This window comes from Diabrotica virgifera, chromosome 2, assembly GCF_917563875.1.
Source record: "Diabrotica virgifera virgifera chromosome 2, PGI_DIABVI_V3a".
NCBI lineage: Eukaryota > Metazoa > Arthropoda > Insecta > Coleoptera > Chrysomelidae > Diabrotica > Diabrotica virgifera.
This window is the reverse complement of record NC_065444.1, coordinates 197,474,431-197,497,088: the sequence shown is the minus strand read 5'-3', so window position 1 is coordinate 197,497,088 and position 22,658 is coordinate 197,474,431. Positions and strand designations below refer to the sequence as shown.

General features: G+C 31.9%; 1 protein-coding gene across 4 annotated transcripts in view; it reads right to left on the bottom strand.

The window, feature by feature from the left end:
• LOC114330512 (ras-related protein Rab-37-like) overlaps nucleotides 1-22,658 on the bottom strand; it is a 489,416-nt gene that overhangs the window by 116,287 nt on the left and 350,471 nt on the right. The window contains exon 2 of one of the 4 annotated variants that reach the window (XM_050643009.1): nucleotides 15,076-15,395. The exons of the other annotated variants lie outside the window; for them this stretch is intronic. Coding sequence (XP_050498966.1) covers nucleotides 15,076-15,285 — 210 coding nt within the window. The 5' untranslated portion in view covers nucleotides 15,286-15,395. The remainder of the gene's footprint in view (nucleotides 1-15,075; nucleotides 15,396-22,658) is intronic. 4 annotated transcript variants of the gene reach the window in all.

Sequence of the window (22,658 nt, the reverse complement as noted above, 5' to 3'; positions counted from 1 at the left end):
CTGTTGAATAATCTTATCTTGGTTGTACTTGTCATCTGACGTGAAGACCACATTTTCCTTAGCATATTGAATGCGTTTTGAGCTATTCCTATTCTCCGTTTTACGTCCTCCTCCGTCCCTCCTTTGTTGTTCAAAATACTGCCTAAGTAGTTAAATTTCTCTACCGTTTCTAATTCCGTGCCTAACAATAATATTCCCATTTCTCTTGGTGTATTTATTTTCATTATCTTTCTGACGCTTATGTTAAGTCCGACCTTCTTCCCTGCCTCCGCTACTTTTTCAGTTTTGCGTTGCATGTGTTGCTTTTTTTTCTGTTAAAATGCATATATGTCATCTGCAAATTCCAAGGCCTCAAGTTGGTTAAAAACATTCCATCTTATTTTAGTTTTATTACTAGTAGCTTTAGACATGATCCAGTCGATTACTATCAGGAATAAGGTTACTGTACATAGCTTACCTTATAGTAAACAACCAAACAATCATAGTTTCCTTTGCAGATTGATGATAAAGCGATAATGGTCAAATAAGAAGACCCAGTCTTAGCTGCAAGAATTATCCAACAATATCTAGTGAAAATTAAGGATTGGACAAGAAACTGGAGAATCAAAAGTCAACGAAGTAAAATCAGTGCAGGCTACATTTACCAAATGTAGAGTTACAGTGACACCTGTTACACTAAATGGACAAAATCTGCCTCAACTTGGCTTGAAAACTCAGCAAATACTAGTGGCTATTGGGAAGAGAGTCAAAACTTAGCTTAAAAGACAAATTATTGGTTTATAAACCATTATGGACTTATGGTGTACAACTATAGGGTACGGCCGCAAACTCAAACATAGAGATATTGGAACGTGTTCAGTCGAAGGTACTACGGACCATAGCAAATAATCCACCTTGCTTTATACGAAACAGGGAAATCCGAGACGATCTCCAAGTAACCACAGTTGAGGAAATAGTAAGTGAATACAGCACTCGCTATTTGCTAAAATTGGAAAACCACCCAAACAATCTAGCACTAAACCTGATAGATAATAGTGAGCAGACTCGGAGACTGAAGAGGCACAAACCATTGGAGCTACCATATAGGTTCTAAGCAGCAGTGAAGTGTTTTCTACGCGATAGAAAATTTACTTAGCTTTCAATTTATAGTAGGGTTTCCTATACCTATCTTTTACAGGGTGGTCAAAATATTAGATTGTTCTATTAACAAATTCAAGCTGTGATAACTTACTTATTTTAAATGGAACACCCTGTATCTTGCTAATCTATCGCATAGAAAATTTACTTTGCTTTCAATTCTTATTAGGGTGTCCTATACCTATCTCCCTTCATTTTTTAAATATTTAAAGATTTCCTAATTTGTAAGCTTTAAAAATTAGAATAAAGTACCAATGTCGTGGTTATGTACAACACATCACCAACACCGGCAATATACTTAAATGTCTTAGTTAAGATACGTTCGTTAATAAAATTCATATTTTTATCATTTAATCATACAGAGTGTTCTTATTTTAAATGACATACTCGATATTCTATTCTTTATAATGGAAGATATTTAAAATCTGTTCAATTCCATGCAAACATTCTCAATTCTCAATACACATGTTATTCTGGAAATGTAAATTCCCATGTTATTCTGCAAATTCCCATTTTTGCATATTTTTGTACAATAGGCTCGTTTTCGTCATAGTAGCCATTGCATTTAATTGTTTGTAATTGCGATTCAAAGATTCAAACAAAAAGTGGTGTTCTTAAATGTACTTAATAACCGTTGGTTTAAGATATGGAAAATACTTATATGGAATGAAATATAATTTAAAGATCTTCCAGAATACGGCATCTAATATAGTGTATGCAGTTTAATATTATAAACATATTATTCAATGTCACATGTAGGCCAAAATTAACTAAAATAATACAACACTCTGTGTGATTACATGATAACAATGAAAATTTTATTAATGACAGTACCTATCATGTCTAAGTATATTGCCGGTGTTGGTGATGTGTTGGTCATATGTAACCACAACATATTTACTTAATTCTAATTTTTAAAGCTTGCAAATTAGGAAATATTTAAATATTTAACAAACGAAGGGAGATAGGTATAGGAAACCCTAACAAGAATTGAAAGCTAAATAAATTTTCTACACGATAGGCTAGTAAGATACAGGGTGTTCTATTTAAAATAAGTAAGTTATTACATCTTGAATTTGTTAATAGAACAATCTAATATTTTGACCACCCTGTAAAAAGTAAAGTATAGGAAACCCTAATACAAATTAAAAGCTAAGTATATTTTATACGCGATAGACTAGTAAGATATAGGGTGTTCCATTTAAATTAAGTAAGTTATTACAGCTTGAATTTGTTAATAGAACAATATCATATTTTGACCACCCTGTAAGAAACTTTGTTCCAATAAGCATCTGCTTAAGTATGCTAAATAGTCAGTTATTAGGATATAAGAAAGAATTTGTTACTGATTCTTAGATTCGTAGATATTTATTTTTTTCTAAAACCTTACATTTTCATAAAAATCGAAATAAATCAAAACAACCTGTATTTAGGTATAGGGAACCCTTATGAAAGTATAGCTTATTTTTTAAGATCAATTCATTAATGTTATCAGATATAGGGCATGCCATAAGAAAAGATATAACTTTGATATACCACTCTTTTTTGGAGCACCCCGTATAAGTTACATTATTTTTAGATTGTAGTATTAAGGCCCTGTATGTTACTGTGAAGAAATTCTTTTAAAATATCAAGTGGTTTTCCTTACAGAGACCGAGGCGAATAAGATGAACCACCCTGTATTTCTGTATACCTACTCTTTCTTTTTCACTGATTCTCATTAATTCAATACATATAAAGAACTTAAATGTTTAGCGTATAGCATAAAAGTATTTCCAATGAGAAATCTTCTTATCCAAATATTCAGCATTCAAATAAAACTGTTTGACATTAATATTTTATACATTTCAAGAAGCTTTCTCATCGTGCTTAAGTGATCTTTTCACCAAATTCGAAAAAGCTTTTAGATCAAAATACTGAATTGATCTGAAAATAAAAAAATTCTGAATAGATGGATACACTTTGAAGTTGGAGGTTTAGAACATATCGTAATTATTGTAAAAAGTTCCTCGTGAGCAAAATTTATTTTGTTAATGTCGTTCGAAAACTACATTATTGTGATACTTTAGCTGGATTTTCGAATGGAAATCAAAATAAATCAAAAATAAGATAAATGGTGCAGTCACTGAAGGTGGATATGAGCTATTACCTCCGATTTCGTTGAACCTCCATATATTTGCATGAAAATTGGTGACTTGTTAGAGGATATCTCAAGGAACAAAGGTGAAATGGTGCCAACTTGCGCTTTTACCCTGGGGGTGGATGCCACTCCTACTCGGGGGTGAAAATTATTTTATTGAAAATAACCCCATAATTCGATAGAGGGACAAATTCTAAGAAAAATTTGTTATATAAAGTTATTAAAATAAATCAAAACTTTTTGAGTTGTTGAAGATCAAAATTTTTAATTTTTCTTGAGAAAAATGCATGGTTTTAACCGATTTTTTATCAGAAACTCAAAAACTACACACACCGGCAAAATTAGCCGATCTCTTTAAAAATGGGACATGTTTGATGTCTCGAATCTCCTAGTCCTGTTATCTGATTTGAGTGATTCTTTTAGTATGTTATAGGCTTATTAGTTAGGAATATCGGTGTAATAATATTGTTGCTAGACAGGTAAATGTCATTTTATACCGGGTGTTACAAACATACTGTGTTTTTTTCTTTAAGTTCGGAACACCCTGTGGAATATTCTAGCGTATATAAAATATCGAACGCTTTCTCGTAGTCCACGAATATCAGTGCCTGATAAAGCGCCTGAAAGCGTTCGATACCATAAACCAGCAGAAAATGTTAAAAGCATTGACAGAATGCCGAATAGATTATCGCTATACTAACATGATAAAATATATCTACCACAACGCAACGGCTAGCGTAAGACTATCTGATCAACAAACAAATAAATTCTGTATACAGCGAGGAGTACGGCAAGGAGATACCATCTCACCAAAGCTGTTCACAACCCTTTTAGAACACAGTTTTAAGAAGGCAGATCTGAACGAATATGGTATCAACATAAATGGAGAGAAGCTCAGTCATTTGAGATTCGCAGATGACATCGTCCTTATAGCCGATCGTATGGATGATGCAATAATAATGTTGAACAAGTTATATCACGCTTCCTTAGAGGTCGGACTAAAGATTAACATCAACAAGACGCAAATAATGACTAATCTGGTGCTAAATCGTAATATTGTTCTTGATGGAATGAATATTGAGCAGACTGCATCTTATAAGTACTTGAGACATGAAATTCGATTGGGAAGAGATAACCAGACGTGCGAGCTCCCACGTCGCATAGGATTAGCCTGGGCAGCGTTTGGTAAACTGAGCTATGTATTTAAATCGGACTTACCCATATGCCTGAAAAGGAAAATCTTTGACCAGTGTGTATTGCCTGTACTCACTTATGGAGCGGAAACATTAACACTCACAAAAAAGGTGGTGAACAAGATTCGCATAACTCAAAGGGCTATGGAGCGCCAGATGTTGGGTGTCTCCCTGAGGGACCGAATCCCAAACGAAGAAATACGTCGTAGAACAAAAACAGCGGACGCCGTCGAAAGAATCGCGTCGCTCAAGTGGAATTGGGCAGGACACGTCGCCAGATTGTCAGACAACCGATGGACAAAACGTATTGTCGAGCGGAGGCCACGAGAAGAAGCACTACGGAGCAGAGGACGACCACCAACCAGATGGGCTGACGATCTGAAACGTATTGTCGGCAACTGGATGCAAGCCGCACAAAACAGAGAAAGATGGAAAGAGCTGAGGTAGACCTATGTTCAGCAGTGGACGCGTACGGGTTGATGATGATGATGATATAAAATATTAAAATTAAAACTCGATTGTAGACTTAGGCTTTCTTAACATTTTCTTTTTTGATTCATTTGCTTATGTTGGAAAATAAAAAAGTTATGTGCTTTAACAACTAGCCATGCTTTTTATCAATAAATCCTCATAGCAGGGGAGAAAAGTATGCTAAATTTGCAGTTACTCGAGCGTTATGGGGACCTATTGGATTGTGAAGAGTGGGTGCTAAAACCAAAAAAAGTTAAGTTTTCCATAAAGTGTGGGACTCTCTATTTTTTAATTTAATTTTCCATTTACACCAATCGTTTTTTCTGATTATAGGAAATATAGGCTATATCTATCCATAATTGGAAAAAATGTTGCGAATAAAAGTTGTTTATTTTCACGTCAAGGATCCAAATCTGCAATAAAAATTGGGGGCTCCTATTTAAGATTTTAAAGTAACCCCCCACCCCACCTCCGTGGGGGGCCGTGTTTGGTGCCATTCGGTAGATTTTTGAAAAATATGAATAGGTGTATTTTGCAGTTTTACGATCTGATGTTCATCTGGCGAAATATCGCAGGGTTCGTATTTAAAATTTTTAATTTACCCTTCACCCCTCTCCGTTGGATGTCACGAGCCCCCACGGAGGTGAGATGGGGGATTTAATTTAAGATCTTAAATGGGAGCCCCCAATTTTTATTTCAGATTTGGATTATTAAAGACCAAAGATTTTATTTTTTGGTAAAAAAATGCTTGTTTTAAATCGGTTTTTCACGTATAAATCAAAAACTATAAGCTTTTACAAAAAAGTTATTATTACTGAAATTGAAGATAATAAAAAATTGAATACATTCCTCACATAAATAACTAAACCAATGTTAGTTCAAAATGAGTTATTGGCAATTGAATGTGTATTTTTTTCGACGAGTACTCAATAGATTTGATGCTAGTATTCAAGCTTAAATAACGGGAAAACGATGCAATGTATAAAATATTCCTGCTAAACATTTGTCAAAGTACTTCGGAATACCTATCAAATGAGCTTCAGAGCAAGGTAATACCGTCAAAATTAAGCAAGTTATAATGAAAATAAAAGAACCATTTCGAATTTTTTAGGAAAAAGTGAAAAATTAAACATACGCCATTTCCACAAAAATTAAAATTTATAGTAATCCTTACAAGAACTTCTTTATATTAGCATCAGTAATGTTTTCGATAATTTTGACCGGTTTAGAATGCATATTTTTGAAAAAAAGGTATAATTTAAAAAAATCATAATTTTTAAAATTATTGTAATTCTCAAAAATACTCAATATACGTAAAAAATTATATTTAACCAAATTTTAGTTTTTTCTGTGCCAAATATTTTACCTGTTTTAATATTTCTATACGGTCAAAAATAACCGAGATAGAAACGTTTAAATCTTAAATTTTGCTGTGGGAATCATGCAACCGGGGTCATTTAACCTTTAATTTTTTAAAAAAGTAAGGAGTTTAGAAGATTAGGTTTAACGTGCTTAAATAGTACTTAAAATTAACTTTCAAACAGTTTTTCAATAAACCTGATATCGGAAACACGAACGGAGTTATTAAAAAAAACAATAACATTTCTTGGAAAAATTTTTAAAAGATAAAATTTGAAAAAATTTTGGTGCATAAATTTTAACGCTATCAACATGTTCGGGGGCTCATTTGATAGATATTCTAAGTACTTTGACAAATCTTTAATAAGTTTATGTTATAAAATGCATCAATTTCCCGTTATTTCAGCTTGAATACTTATGTAGAGTTTTTTACTCGCCGAAAAAACTATACATTCAATTACCTATAACTCACTTTTAGTTAACGCTAAAAGGTAAGATTTATTTTATTTTTTATTAGCTTCAATTTTGATAATAATAACTTTTTTGTAAACACTTTTTGAGTTATTGATGAAAAATTGGTTAAAAACCTGCATTTTTCTCAAGAAAAATTAAAATTTTTGATCTTTAATAACTCAAAAAGTTTCAATTTATTTTAATAACTTTATTTAACAAATTTTGCTTGAAATTTGTCCCTCTATCGAGTTATGGGGTTATTTTTAATAAAATAATTTTCAGCCCCTAGAAGGGGTGGCATCCACCCCCAGGGTAAAAGCGCAAGTTCACACCATGTCACCTTTGCTCCTTGAGATATCCTCTAACCACTCACCAATTTTCATTATCCACCTTCATTGACTCCACTATATTGTATTATGTAATAAAAGTTTTGATTATAATTTTGATTATTATTATTCAGCGTGCCATGGAAATTTTATTTGACAATTTTCAGTTTGCGTAAATTTCTAAGCAGATAAACAGGTCTCCAGTTTTGAAAATTGAAAACTGTCAACTAAAATTTCCATAACACGCTCCACAATAAAAATGAAAATTATAATACCTATTGTCCGTTAAACCATTTTTGGCCGATTCGATATTAAAAACCACTGAACTAAGATGAAGTTGTCAATCAAAATACCAATGGTGGAGAGAAATATATTTTCTAAATTATTATGGGTTTTCAAAATATTGTTGGTTTTATCTCTCTTGCTTAATAATTTATCTAACTTTTTGGGGTATTAATATCATCTCTAAGAGACTTTTATAATTTTTTTCCAGATCAGAAATCGACATTTGCTATAAATTTTTTTTAGATATAGCAGACGTAAATCAAGGCTCTGAAATATCGTTAAAGGTTACAACTATGAGAGATTCAGTTGGACCAGTACAAGGTTTTGTCAAACGCAGCTACAACAAAAACTGTTCCACAAACAGATGCAACTGCAAGAAGGCAACGATACTCTGAAATTCTAAGTGTCACCAAAGCTGTCCTTAGAAAAATAATTTTTATGATTGAGGTAGATTTATTGGTTTTATAAAAACACTTATTATTTCTTATAATAAGGTTGTTTGTATTACCAATTTTTCATTAGTTTTAACGACGAATCATTATCGCATTAGAATATTTTATACAGTTTATCTATTTATTTCGGCTTTGCAGGTATACTGTAATCTTTATATAAGGTCGTACTAATTTATCATGCAGTGTCCGTATTAATATCAGGATAAACTAGTTTGGCCCAGGTTAAATTAGTTTATTCCTTCGGGTTCAGGGCGAATTAGTTTGGACTAGGCTATACCAGTTTATCTTGTCACGTTCAGGACAAACAGGCCTAGGCCAAACTAGTTTGTCCTGAAATCGGTTTTGGCCAGTAACCTATACAGGGTGTACAGAAACTCCCTGACAAACGAAGACCGGAGATTCCTCAGATTATTTTAAGACAATTTAACCCAATTCAACTAGTCTGAAAATGCTTCCTAGGGGAGCTAGAAAGAGCTCTTTGAAAATGGTGCCTTGTAATTAGGTCTTTTTTAACCTTCCGATGACCAACCTTTTTTTGTTACACGGATGACTAAGGGGGGGGGGGGAATGACCCCAGGTCAAAAATGACAATTAACAAAAAACTGAAGTTTTTTTTAGGCATGGACTTTATGTCATTCAGCCAGTCACAACATGAGTATTAGGGTCATGTGTAGTGTGTATGTTGAGTAAGTGTCTTGTTACTTTGCCAAGTCGACGTCATTAGCGTAAAACTACTTGGAACTACACATAATAGACGGTATTTTACTAGACATTAACTTCAGAATATATTTTTTATTCGTAATATAAAGGGAATTTGTTTTATTTCAAAATACGAGGATATCTAGAATGATATTAAAGTCAAATAAAAAAATAATGAGTTAAAAATTGAAAATACTTTTTAATTTATTAAAGAAAAACCTACGCTGGGGTCACAATTTCCCCCGCTTGGTCATCCCAAGGTTAATATCTCCCGAATATCTATTTGCAAAAACGAAAATTGGTACGTCTATTTATCTTCCAGAGATACCGGTCATAGGCGTCCGTTTTAGGTAGGGCAACGGCTAGTTTATCGCATAACTTTTGTGTCTAACTTTTAAGCATTTTTGACACTAGATTATTAAATTGTGAGGTATTCTAGTACTAAAAGTTAGGGCCAATATTTTCAACCGCACTTAAGCCAAAGCTTGCTTTAAGCTTGAGCTTAAGCCTAGATGGCTTTATTTCCATTTCAATTTGAGGCTTAAGCATAGGCTTAATGCAAATAATTTTGAGCCCGCGTGGGAGTTGGTTTAAGCATTTGCTTAAAATTTGTTTTCTGTTTTTGAGGTTATTTCTATAGATTAATAATTCTAGAGTTATTTTAAAATCCAACTTTTGCGTAATAACGTTATTATTGGATTATTAACGGTTATTAAAATAAAATTCTTACTCCTTTTGGACGGTGTAGGCACATGAAAATTATTCATTTCTACAATGTTTGGTATATTTATTTTACAAAAGTAAACTTACATTACAATTTGACATTTTAAGGAATATAAATCCAATAAACAAAATTACAAAGATGGATCTATTGCTTATGCAAAACACCAATAAAAAATATAACCAGAGAAAATATATGTACACAATATACTAACAACATATTTCCCATTTACACAAAATTAACTGAAGTAAAAGTAAGACTGACACTGATGACAATATAAAATTAAATGTCAACAGTAGTGGTTTTTACCTCAGAACAATTAGATCTGTAATTTTGACGTATTCAGAGGTACCAAACCAATTAACTTGACAGTTGAGGACAGGTTAAGTTAAGGAAATGATGGGAATACGGCGCCCAGCTTAAGCTTCTCCTTGACTTTTGACAGGATTAGCTAAGCAAAAGCTTAAGTAGCTGTTGAAATACCGGCCCGTGTCTGACTTTAAATCAATAGAATGTACCGTTTTATAGGAAAATCGATGTTTTTTTTGTTTCTTGAATTTGTAAATAATTTAAAAAACGGTGTCTTTTACCGAATTAAAGCAAGAGCAACTTTTGGTACTATAATACCTTATACAGTAGAGCGTCGATAATCCGAACTAATTGGTACAGGGGTAGTTCGGATTATATCCGCGGTCATATTATTTTGCCCATATTGTCATATTAAATCCAAAAATTCGGTCATCGATCATAGTTTTTAATTTTATAATTTTTTTTGCATTCGGATTAGCGAACGTTTGGATTACCAGGGTTCGGACTATCGACGCTCTATTGTAATTTAATAATCAAGTGTCAAAAATGCTTAAAACTTAAACACAAAAAAGCTGTGTCATAAAATATCCGTTGCCCTACCCAAAACGGACGCCTATGACTGGTACTAGAAACTCGCAATTGATGGATGACTCTGCATTGTGACTAATAGCACGATAACTTTTGACGAGACTTCAGATTTTAACCAAATTTGGTATATAGGTTCTTTTTTTGATGTATAAGATCGAGGTCTTGAACCCGAAGAATCGGTTTACCAAAAGTTGTGTTTTTCCTGGTTTTTATGTAAAAATATGCTGTTTTTTTTTTCAATTCTTTCACCCTGTATGTATTAATTTTTCAAATAGTTAATACCACCATTAATAAGAGCGTAAAAATATGTTTTAGGAAATATTTTTAGCTTTTTAGTTGTTAATTACCATTTAATAAATGCAAAACGTATCTTCGCATGTACCTATATGCGTCAGAGTCGTGTAAATATTATAAGAATTATTGTGCATTTAATGGTAGAAGCATATAATATATATATATATATATATATATATATATATATATATATATATATATATATATATATATATATATATATACAGGGTGGTGAATCGGAAAACGGGCCATAGGAAACTCAATGTAAAATTTTAAACTGTTGAATTCCTGCTTCCCTAATTAAGTTACATCAAATGTCATGAGAAGTTATTTGTAGAGGACTGAAATCTGCATTAAAAACCGAAGTTACAATTGTTCTACGATTTAAACACATTCCAAAATTTTGAAAAATATAATGTATTTACAGCAGTAGGTATGTGTGGGCATATTAGGCCACACGTTACTATTTAACTGACAGTGAGAACACTATTGACTGAAGAAAATATCTTTATTATTAATACTTTCTCCTTAACTGAGGGTATCTGATCAACTTTATTGTGTTTTAAACAATAAATGATAAAATAAATAAAGAAATTGACAGTTCAAATTGTTAATATAATAAATTCATTGTCACCGAATGCAATTTTATACACATTATTGCACTGTGTGTTGCGTAACTTTGGCGTATTTCTCTGGAAATTGTATTATATTTTTACAAAATTTTGAATAATTATTATTCGTAGAACAATATTAACAGTTGTTTTCAATACAGATTTCAATTCTCTACAAATAGTTTCTTATGACTTTTGATGTAAAATAATTAGGGAAGCATTAATTCAAAAGTTTAGAATTTTACATTGAGTTTCCTATGGCCCGTGTTCCAATTCACCACCCGGTATATATATATATATATATATATATATATATATATATATATATATATATATATATATATATATATATATATATATAAAATAAATGAAATAGAGAATGTGGAAAAATCCCCTTACGAACAATTCACACATCCACCATTTCGGGCTGGGAAAAATTTTTTGAATAGAATCAAAGATCCAAACACCAGTTCTTAGAAATGTGTTTCGCCCTCTTCAACCTCTCTGGGCTCATCGGTAAAGCTCATAAAAAATGGACTCGAATGTTGTTTTTTGATTGGAATGTGTCTAAAGATATTCAACTTCTTATCTTTACCGATGAGCCCAGAGAGGTTGAAGAGGGCGAAACACATTTCTAAGAACTGGTGTTTGGATCTTTGATTCTATTCAAAAAAAATTTTCCCAGCCCGAAATGGTGGATGTGTGAATTGTTCGTAAGGGGATTTTTCCACATTCTCTATTTCATTTGTTTGATTTCGTACGAGTGGTCGTTAAACCAGTACCTGTGGATCTTTTGATCACTGAGTGTGTTTCAAAGATCTACATCTTTTGTTTTTTATATATATATATATATATATATATATATATATATATATATATATATATATATATATATATATATATATATTATATCGGTTTTATAGCGTTCTACGCCTTTCCGTTCCCAATCGCCACTCCTTTCTATTGTGGCAGTCTTCCTCTCTTAGATTTCTTTCAGATCGCCTTGGAGATGCCCTTTATCCATGTAGTGCTGGTCTTCCTCGTTTTCGTTTTTCTGTGGGGGTCCATTCTAACACTTTTTTGGGGATTCTCCTTTCGTCCGTTCGTCTTACGTGTCCGTACCAAACTAGCTGTTGTCTTTCTATGTCATCTATGATTGTTCTTTCTATTTCCATTCATTTGTTGTCTAATGTCGTCGTTTCTTATGTGTTCTAGTCTAGATCTTCTTGCTGACCTTCTCCAAAAATCCATCTCAGCTCAGTGGCTAGTAATTTATCTTTGTACTTGTTGGTTAATTGCCAGACTTCAGCTCCATAAGTTAACACTGGTTTTAATATTGTGTTGTAAATTCCTTTTTTATTTTCTGTTCTTATATTTTTTTGCCACAGTACCGAATTCAGGGCTACTATCACCTGTTTTCCCTTTACTATCCTTTCCTTAATATTTTCTTCGTATCGTCCTGTACTAGTTAGTTTTATTCCCAGATGTATGTATTCATTTCAGCTTGTAATTGTCTCCTGTTCCAGGTTCAGGTTCTCCGTTTCTTCCTGTCCTACGCATAGATATTGTGTTTTTTTGGTATTCACCTCCAGGCCCCATTTTCTATATTCCTCTATTAGTTTCCTTGCCATATATTCCAGATCTTCCTTGTCCTGTGCAATTACAATTTGGTCATCTGCATAGTGTAGCGTGTAGAGTATCGCATCTCCTATCGGTAGTACCATTCCATTGCACTTCTTCTTCCATTGTCTAAGGGCTTCAGTCAATATATATATTGAATAATACTGGCGATATACAGCATCCTTGCCTTAGAACTTTAGTGGCCAGGAAACCTTTTGATATTTTATTTCTGCTTTTAATTTTGGAGAAGCATATAATTTGGACCACATATACTACACATATAAAGGTTCAAATTTAGATACGAGGCCATTTCAGTTTTTGTTCCTTTTACAAAAATGGCAGGCATTCAAAATGGCGACTCTACATATGTGACTAATAGCACGATAACTTTTGAACGAAACGTCAGATTTCAACCAAATTTGGTATATAGGTTCTTTTTTTGATGAGTAATATCGAGATCTTGAACCGGAAGAATCGGTTAACCAAAATTTGTGTTTTTACTGCTTTTATGTAATAATATATAGTTTTTTTTTCAATTCTTTCACCCTGTATATATAAAATTTTCAAAAAGATAATAACGCCATTGAAACGAGAGTAAATATATTTTTTAGGAAATATTTTGAACATTTCAGTTGTGTTAATTACCATTTAATAAATGCATAACGTATGTTCACATGTACCTATGGGCGGCAGATTCATTTTGAAGGCCCGCCATTTTTGTAAAAGACAAAATCTGAGATGGCCTCATAACTAAATTTCAATCTTTGTATGTGTAGTATGTGTGGTACAAATTATATGCTTCTACCATTAAATGCACAATGATTCTTATATTATTATTTGCACGAATCTGCCGCACATAGGTACCTACATGTGAAGATATGTTATGCATGTATTAAATGGCAATTAATAAAACTAAAGAGTTCAAAATATTTCCTAAAAAATATTTTTTCGCTCTTTTTAACGCCGGTATCAACTTTTTGAAAAATTAATATATACAGGGTGAAAGAGTATATAAAATAAATAAAATATATAAATATATAAATAAATATAATAAATATAATAAAATATATAAATAAATATATAAAATAAACAACATATTTTTTTATAAAAAAAAACAGTAAAAACACAAATTCTGGTAAACCGATTCTTCCGGTTCAAGACCTCGATATTATTCATCAAAAAAATAACCTATATACCAAATTTGGTTGAAATCTGACATCTCGTTCAAAAGTTATCGTGCTATTAGTCACATATGTATAGTCGCCATTTTGAATGCCCACCATTTTTGTAAAGGGAACAAAACTGAGATGGCCTCGTATCTAAATTTGAACCTCTATATGTTTAGTATGTGTGGTCCAAATTATATGCTTCTTCCATTAAATTCACAATAATTCTTATAATATTTGCACGAATCTACCGCATATAGGTACATGTGAAGATACGTTTTGCACTTAAGAGGAAACAGTAGCGATCAACAGGTAGCAAAAACGCGTTCCAAGATTACGGCTGTAATTTTGAATATGTTTTCGAGATATTTCGCACACGTATTCGTAATATAATAAAAATTTGGAACTACTAAAATTTTTTATTTCATTAGTAGTTCCAAAATGACACAAAATCTAGGCATCGGATAAAAAAGTTTATTTGAAGAAAGTGTATTTTTTTGTTCTTCTTAATGGCGGTACAGGCTCGTTTTTTTTAATATTGTATTTAATTACAGAGTAATTTCCACATATTAATATATTTTCCAAATTGGGCTCTGTACCGCCATTCTTTATTATATTACGAATACGTGTACCAAATATCTTGAAAAAATATTTAAAATTACAGCCGCAATCTTGGAACGCGTTTTCGCTACCTGTTGATCGCTACTGTTTCACCTTAATAAATGATAATTAACATAACTGTATTGATTTAACATAACTGTACTGATAATTAACATAACATACCAAATTTGGTTGAAATCTGAAGTCTCGTTCAAAAGTTATCGTGCTATTAGTCATATATGTATAGTCGCCATTTTGAATCCCCGTCATTTTTTTAAGGGCAAAATCTGAGATGGCCTCCTATCTAATTTTGAACCTTTATATGTGTAGTATATGTGGTCCAAATTATATGCTTCTATTATTAAATGCACAATTCTTATAATATTTGCACGAATCTGCCGCACTAAGAGCTCTAGCTTCCTTAGGAAGCATTTTCGGACTAGATGGATTTTGTTAAATTGTCTTAAAAAAAATTATTTGAGGAATCTCCGGTCTTCGTTTGTCAGGAAAGTTTCTGGCCATCCTGTATAATCTGAAATGTTTCAATATTTGGTATAACATTTATTAACCCCTAAAATTCTGAGAGGTTACTGTCAATTTTTAACAAATAAAATATTTTCTAGACATCCATAAATATTAAAAAAAGCTTACCTTTCCATAAATATCATATATATTATTCTGTAGTGATTCTCTTCTTTTTATCGTATATGGATCTACCTGGTCCTCTGTGTCTACACTAGTGACTATACTTTTCTTCTTTTGTACTTTTTCTACGGAGGTGCTGCTGGGTTCATCATCTCCACTTTTGTCTTTTTTAGAACTAACTCTCACTATAGTCCTGTGATTATTGTCAGTACTCATTGTTACCACTTATTTTATTTTATTTACTGGTTCACTGATATGATTTTACTGATATATTTAGTTAAACGTATTTTTGGTTTAAGTATTTACAGTTTTTAGCATATTTAATCCTATATATGGTTTAAAATGAAGAATAACTACACTCCCCAAAAAAATTAACGCACCACCTTAAAAATAGGTAATTTTTTATGTCTTGAATTTTCTTAACTTGTCTGTGGATAATAAAAAGTTAAGTAGGTATTACTTTAACAACTAGCGATGTTTTCCATCAATACAGAGTGTTTTTAAATAAGTACGACAAACTTTAAGGGGTAATTCTGCATTAAAAATAATAACAGTTTGCTTTACAAACGTATGTCCGCAAATGCTTCTTCTCCGAGATACGGAGTGTTGAATGATTTATTTAGTGCTCTAAAACTGGTTGAGAAGTCCAAATGTAATTTGGCGGGAAAGGGGTAGTTATTGCCAGTGGCGTGCTGGCCATATAAATGAATCGGTGCAACACCGAGAGGCCGCGGCCTCTTGAGGCCGGTAAAAATATTTTCCACCTACCTCTACCGAAAGTATACTTTTCCGGACCTGATTGTAGGGAGCAAAGTTGTACTTTTCCTCCCTAGGGAGGAAAATATTTTTCCTCCCTAGGGAGGAAAAGTAAAAGTGAGGTCATGGTGTTTCATTCATGAAATATAACTTATTGACGCCCTGTACGATATCTATTTTTTATTACGTAAGTATCTATACATTTTAACGTTTATTTAAAAACACTCTGTATTTTGCAGAATGGTAAAAAACAGTAAATTGTTATTCTGATTTAACAATGTTTACATTAATAATTGACTTATATTTGACAGTTGACAGTTATATTGTACCTACTTGTTTGTTTTAGTTCTAATAAATTTTGTTGGTTAGTTACATAAATAAATTAAGTAAAAATGAAAAAAATGACTTGTTATTTGAGGAAGGTGGAAAAACCATATGTATAACATGGGAGTAAAGTACCTTTTCCTCCCTTGAATGATTACTGCCCTCCGCTACGCGTCGGGCAGTAAACTTCATTCTCGGGAGGAAAAGTAGCACTTTCCTCCCTTGTTATACAAATAGCTATTTCACAAATTTTTTTAGATGTAATAAAAAAATATTTTTTTTAATTTCTAATCGGATGTTAATTTTGCTAATAATATTAATACATTTAAAAAAAATTTAATTTTTTTTAATTGTGAAATACAGCTTAAGTCTACAGTTAAGACTCTATAGTCTATATGCATAAATAGATAGCTACAGATAATATTATTTATTTTCATACATACAAGTATATTTATGAATTTCCAATTTCCTTTAAACATGTATGTACTCTGCAGAATAAAAAATGGAAAAACGTCTTGCTCACTTTTGACCGAATTATTGGAAGTATCGAAAAACGATTTGATCAAGACTAATCAAACCGTTTTATGATGATCTAAGCACTCTACATCCTAGAAATTTTGATGCAATAAAAAATGGTATACTGAAAAATTAAGAAATTTTTATCCTACCATATCTGCGACTGCAATTAGAGAAGAACTCGTGGATTCTTCTGATAAAATGTATTGTATTAAAAATAGGATTTTGCAAAATACATACTGAGATTATAGAAGATCGAGTTAATGATGAATATGTTCAGTCTACAGAAAATATGAAGGATGATAATATGATATTATTAATCTAAGTAATAACGAACATGAAGTAACAAATGACAATGTTGATATCGTGAAAACTTCACCTCCGTGTGGTACTAAAAAGTGTAAAGATTGTATAGCTTGCTGTTACGCTGTTTTGTATAAGTACAACTTATATCAGTGTGCTGTGCTGTGTGCTTATCAAAATTTAAATAGTATAATATAAAGCATTTATTAACTCTTTCAGTGACACCAGTATCTTGCAAAAAAAGCTTTTCAACATTGAAATGCATAAAAAATCGGTTAAGAAGTACTTACTTTAACACAAGATCACTTTTATGCTAATGGCTATAGAAAAAGAAGCTTTGTCTGAGCTTAAAAATGATGGAATAATCGACTTATTTGCTCGACAATCTACTTTAATGCGGAAATTATTGATCAAGAGTTAAGTAATTATTTTATAAGATAATCGCAAAAGAATATTTAGATTATTGCGTTGTATTAACATTTTAATAGTTATTTATGATATAAGTGTTAAAAGTACACGTTTAAGGCACGCATGTGCAGTGGCGGATCTAGGGGAGGGCGATGGGGGTAATCGGCCCCCCTCTCAAACCAAGTTATATATAAAGATTATAAAAACATTCAATTATTCATTTATATTTTATAGAAATTTAGCCAATCGGCCCCCTCTCTTGACGATGCTGGATCCTGCTAGATCCGCCACTGCGCATGTGAAAGTTTGCAGAATGAGCGAAGCGAATTCTGCAATTCACATGAGTGCCTTAAAAATGGAAAAATATTTTTTCTACAAACGTCTTATATATCAACAATTATAATTTATTCATTACAGGGCAATATCTACAAAAACTTTTACTTGAACTTGACTGACATTCCATTTTTATATTATCCTTGACAGTATATCAAAACCGCCTATACTGTCAATACGTAAATCATAACAACTAGAGAATAACATCTTACTTTTATTGTTGTATATTCTAACAAATTTTTATAGTTTTATTTCTACAAACGTGTTAAAAATGCAAATAATACAGTTTAAATTAAATTTTAAAAAACCTTTTAAACCACCTTTTTCAAATTGCGCAAGTTTTACTATTAATATTAATGTTAATAAATGAAATATAAATATTTTGACGTTTCAAAATCTGACATTTCTCTTTTTTAACTGCAGTGCCTTAAAATTTTTTTAAATCACTAGTGCCTTAAAGTAGCATTTTTAACGCCCGTATGGAGTGCTAAAAATTGCATTTTTAACACGTTTGTAGAAAAATATTTTTAAATTAAAGTATTTGCACTCTACTTGCATTTGTACTCTCTTGTATAATTAATTTACTAAAATTTAGCTTAATACATAATTGAAAAATTCTCAAAATTTTATTTTACTTTTATCTTAATTACATCAAATTCATATTATATTTATTCAGGAAATTATGGTTTCTGCGTTACTGCATACCATATTGTCATACATGTCATTTATTATTTGTAAGATTATTATTCTTAAATGAAAAAATATGGCAAATTAAAAAAAATCATTGAATTCGAAGTTTTATGTTTGTATCAAAAATAATTTATATTTTTGTTTTTTTTTGTTTTTTTTTTAAATAACTAATAAAACATCCTGATAATAGAAGGTAAAATGAGGATGGGAGACCGCTTTTCTACAAAATCACCGGGCCGCTTGAAAAGTTCCAGCACGCCACTGGTTATTTCGCATTTTATGATATATAAAAAAGAATATTATATTCACCATTGGCGCGCATATGAGTAATATGACTCTTAAATTCCACCAAATTTCATTTGTATGAAACAGTTTTAGAGCAAAAAGTAAATCGTCAGTTTGTAACAAGAATTTTAACACCCCGTATCTCGAAAACGAAACTTTTGCGGACATACGTTTGTCAAGCAAACTGTCATTATTTTTAATGCAGAATTACCACGAATGTATTGTATAATTGTATTGACGAAAAACGTGGCTAGTTGTTAAAATACCTAGCTTTTTATTATCCAACATAAGCGAAGGAATCAAAAATAGAATGCTAATAAAACCTGAAGCTATAGTTAAATTTTAATATGAGTATTTTATAGATCCTAGAATATTCCACAGGGTGTTGCCAACTTTGACAAAAGCACAGTTTGATTGGTACATCCGGTTTATAATGGCCATTTATCTGTCTAGCAACAAAATTATTACAGCGATATTGTTAAAGAATATGGCTATAACATATTAAAAAATTACTTAAATCGGACAACATGATTAGGAAATTCGAAACGTCAAAAAAGACCCATTTTTAAGGTGGCGCGTTAATTTTTTAAAGCAGTGTACAATGAAGAGATTATTATTTTTCACAGGTTGATGATACATTATAGAGGCTATTTAATGGCACGTTTACACGTATCCAGTAACTGGCGCCAGTCACATTGACACGACAGCGCTTTCATGATAGTGGCATGATGTAAACACTTTTTTGCACCAGTCCAAGGCTGTCTGCCAGCGCTGTCTCGAATAAAAAGGTGACCTATTGTTCATGCCAGTTAGACTGCCGCCAGTTAGTGGATACGTGTAAACGTGCCATAATGCTGATTTAATTAAAGTTAACTTATACAGGGTGGAACACAGTTATGGAATAAAATTATTTCGGACCCGTGTTGAGCTGCCCCCCCCCCCCACACTTGCAAAAGTTAAAAAACAAATAGCACTGATTTATAAGCTATTTATGAGCTTTCATATTCCGCAAATTAAAAATTTTGAGCTCGTTCCACTGGACAGGAATTTAATACTTTACTGGGTCGGCAAAGTCAGCCCCCCCCCCCCCACAATAGAGAAATATTTTCACTATTTACTACTAACGAGTAGCAACAACTTTTTCGTGAGTAACACTTTTTCGACAACAGTCGGGTTAGACTATTAGACGAATAACAAGCCTAACCTTGCATGCCGAGCTGCCCCAAATTTAATTTTTCTAATCTTTAGGGAGGGTCAATAGTAGTATAAATTTAAAATCTCTACTGAATTCCGCCGTTGCGTTAGCCGTCATTTTGATTTTAAACGGAAACCGTTTTTGATCAATATCTCAGCCATTTTCAACTTCTCGACAAAAAGTATGAGAAATAAAATTGTTTAAAATGTGATTTTCTATCATTTCTTTTATTATACGTAATTTTTTAGTGCGGTCGATATGTTTATGGAGGAAAATAATGACAGTTATTATTTTCTCAATAACTCTGAAAATATCGACCGCACGAAAAACATTGTAATGAAAGAAATTATAGAAAATCACATTTTCAACAATTTTAGTTGTCATACTTTTTGTCGAGCAGTTGAAAATGGCGAAAATATTGATTAAAATTGGTTCCAGTTTAAAATCTAAATGACGGCTAACGCAACGGTGGAATTCAGTCGAGATTTTAAATTTACACTACTATTGACCCTCCCTAAAGATTAGAAAAATCAAATTTGGGGAAGCTCGGTATGCAAGGTTAGGCTTGTTATTCGTCTAACCCGACTGGACTATCCCTGATATCTTTATTATCTACCACATACGGAAATTGTTGTTAGGAAAAAAGATGGGCCTCTCTTCAGAATAACGCTACTCACGAAAAATAAGCTTGTTAGTAGAAAATGGTGAAAATACGGCTGGGATCCCTGACTATGACGGTTTATGAAATTAATATTGACTGGAATTGCCGCTATTTTCGCTTTACGTATTTTTAAAATTAACATTATTTGATTTTAACCCAAATATACAGCAACATATTTAAACCCATGTAGCGGTTTTTTTTTGTTTGCCGTCTAGCCAAAAATGTCCAGTATCCATGAATAAAATCAATAAATACCAAATAATGTGTGCATAAATTTAAGGTAAATCCCTAGAAATTGACCAAAACTGAATTATATAATTTTGTTCAATAGCAAAATAAAATACCTAGATAATTTTATGCATAATCAATTCTAATTAACGTATGATATAAAAATTAAAAAAAAAAGTAAAAAACAATTTTAATCAAGGAATTAAACAAATGATGTAATAAACAGTAAAATCTTGTATAAAAGGTATATTTAAAAACCCTCAAAAGGGCCACATCTAAATTACATAACTAGTTTTCGACTGGTTTACCAGTCATCATCAGTGCTTACCTAAAATGAATATAACCTGATAAAATAATACAAAGATATTGAAATTTTGACTACGGTTAAAAAATTATCAGTTATACTCACGTGCAATGTACATGCTAACCACCAAGATAGTATTTAACAAAAATATGCGGGTCAAAGCCCAGTAAAAGAAGTCCGTCAAGGAAACATTGGTTTAAAAAGCTACATTAAGTATGGATGTTTAAAATGTTTAGCTAATCTGCCCTAGGTAACATCTGAGCTGTGGATTTGACTTGTTTACATGTTGAAAGTATGATGGCAAGTGACAATGAGATGGATAGGACCTCCGAACGATGACCAGACAGAAATGACAGTTCCACAGGAAGTTAAAAATTAACCTGTCATATTTAAGACTAAGGTGTACAGCATGTTAAAATTAGAAATGATGTAACAACACACTCCATTATGAAAATTATCATTTAAAATTTATTAAGGTAGTTGTTATAAATAAAAATGTATTCACGTATACTCTAAGTGCAATTAGGCAAACAACATTACACAAAAGTTTCGTATTCAATAACTAAATTTAGTAAACAAATCTTATTCAGTCATTCAGGGTAACTTTGATCCACAGGGTCTAACTTTGAACCATTTATTTTTTTTATATAAGTGTACGTTATAAGTAGTATTCTTGCTGTTAAAACTATTTAATTTGGATAAATTGCAATAGAGGTCTCTTTCATTGACATTTCCGTTAAATTTGAAGGCGTCTGATATGCTACATTGTGTCAACCTTGAATTTGTATACGTTCTGTAAAGTACTGGGTTGTAAACAGTAATTTAAAATGATAATTTATAGCGATTCTGTCGAAACAGTAAGTAGGCAGAGGATTTTTAGTATATTAAGTATGGAGAACGGTAAGGGTTTTATACCGATCGAAGACAATTGTTTGGAGGAGGAGCGGGGCGACGACTCCAATTATTTCTGAGATCGGTTACCCTTAACGTTCGACAGGCTTATAACGTTTTTTGCACGATTGATACCATTATAAATTATAAAATTAAACATTTTCGTCATATTGACTAGTTTCATTCATTTTATCAAGATAGATACTTTGGTTGTTAGGTAGTAACTAGGGTCCATAACAACAATTGAGAATTGAGTTTTTATTTAGTTGTCAATAATTTTAAGTACAATTTTGATTATTATAAATTAAAATATGAGCGAAAGTGAATTTGAAGAAATTGAACGGGCTTGGGAAGAAGGGTGTTCCGCAATTATTCCCGAAAAATCCAAAATCCGTTATCAAAATACCTACCAAAGTTTTAAAAAATGGTGCGAAGGCAAGAATTTAAGAATCGAAGAAAAGACTCTATTGGCATATTTCGCCCAAAGACATATGCAATTGAAAGCTCCTGGAAGCCTCTGGGCAGAATATTCAATGATTAAATCCACCGTTTTTCTTTATGATGGCATTGATATTTCCAAGTTTTCAACTTTGATCGCGTATTTGAAGAGGAAAAATGTTGGCTATAGGCCTAAGAAAGCGAGCATTTTTACACGGGAGCAATTTGAAAAATTTCTGATGGAAGCACCGGATGAA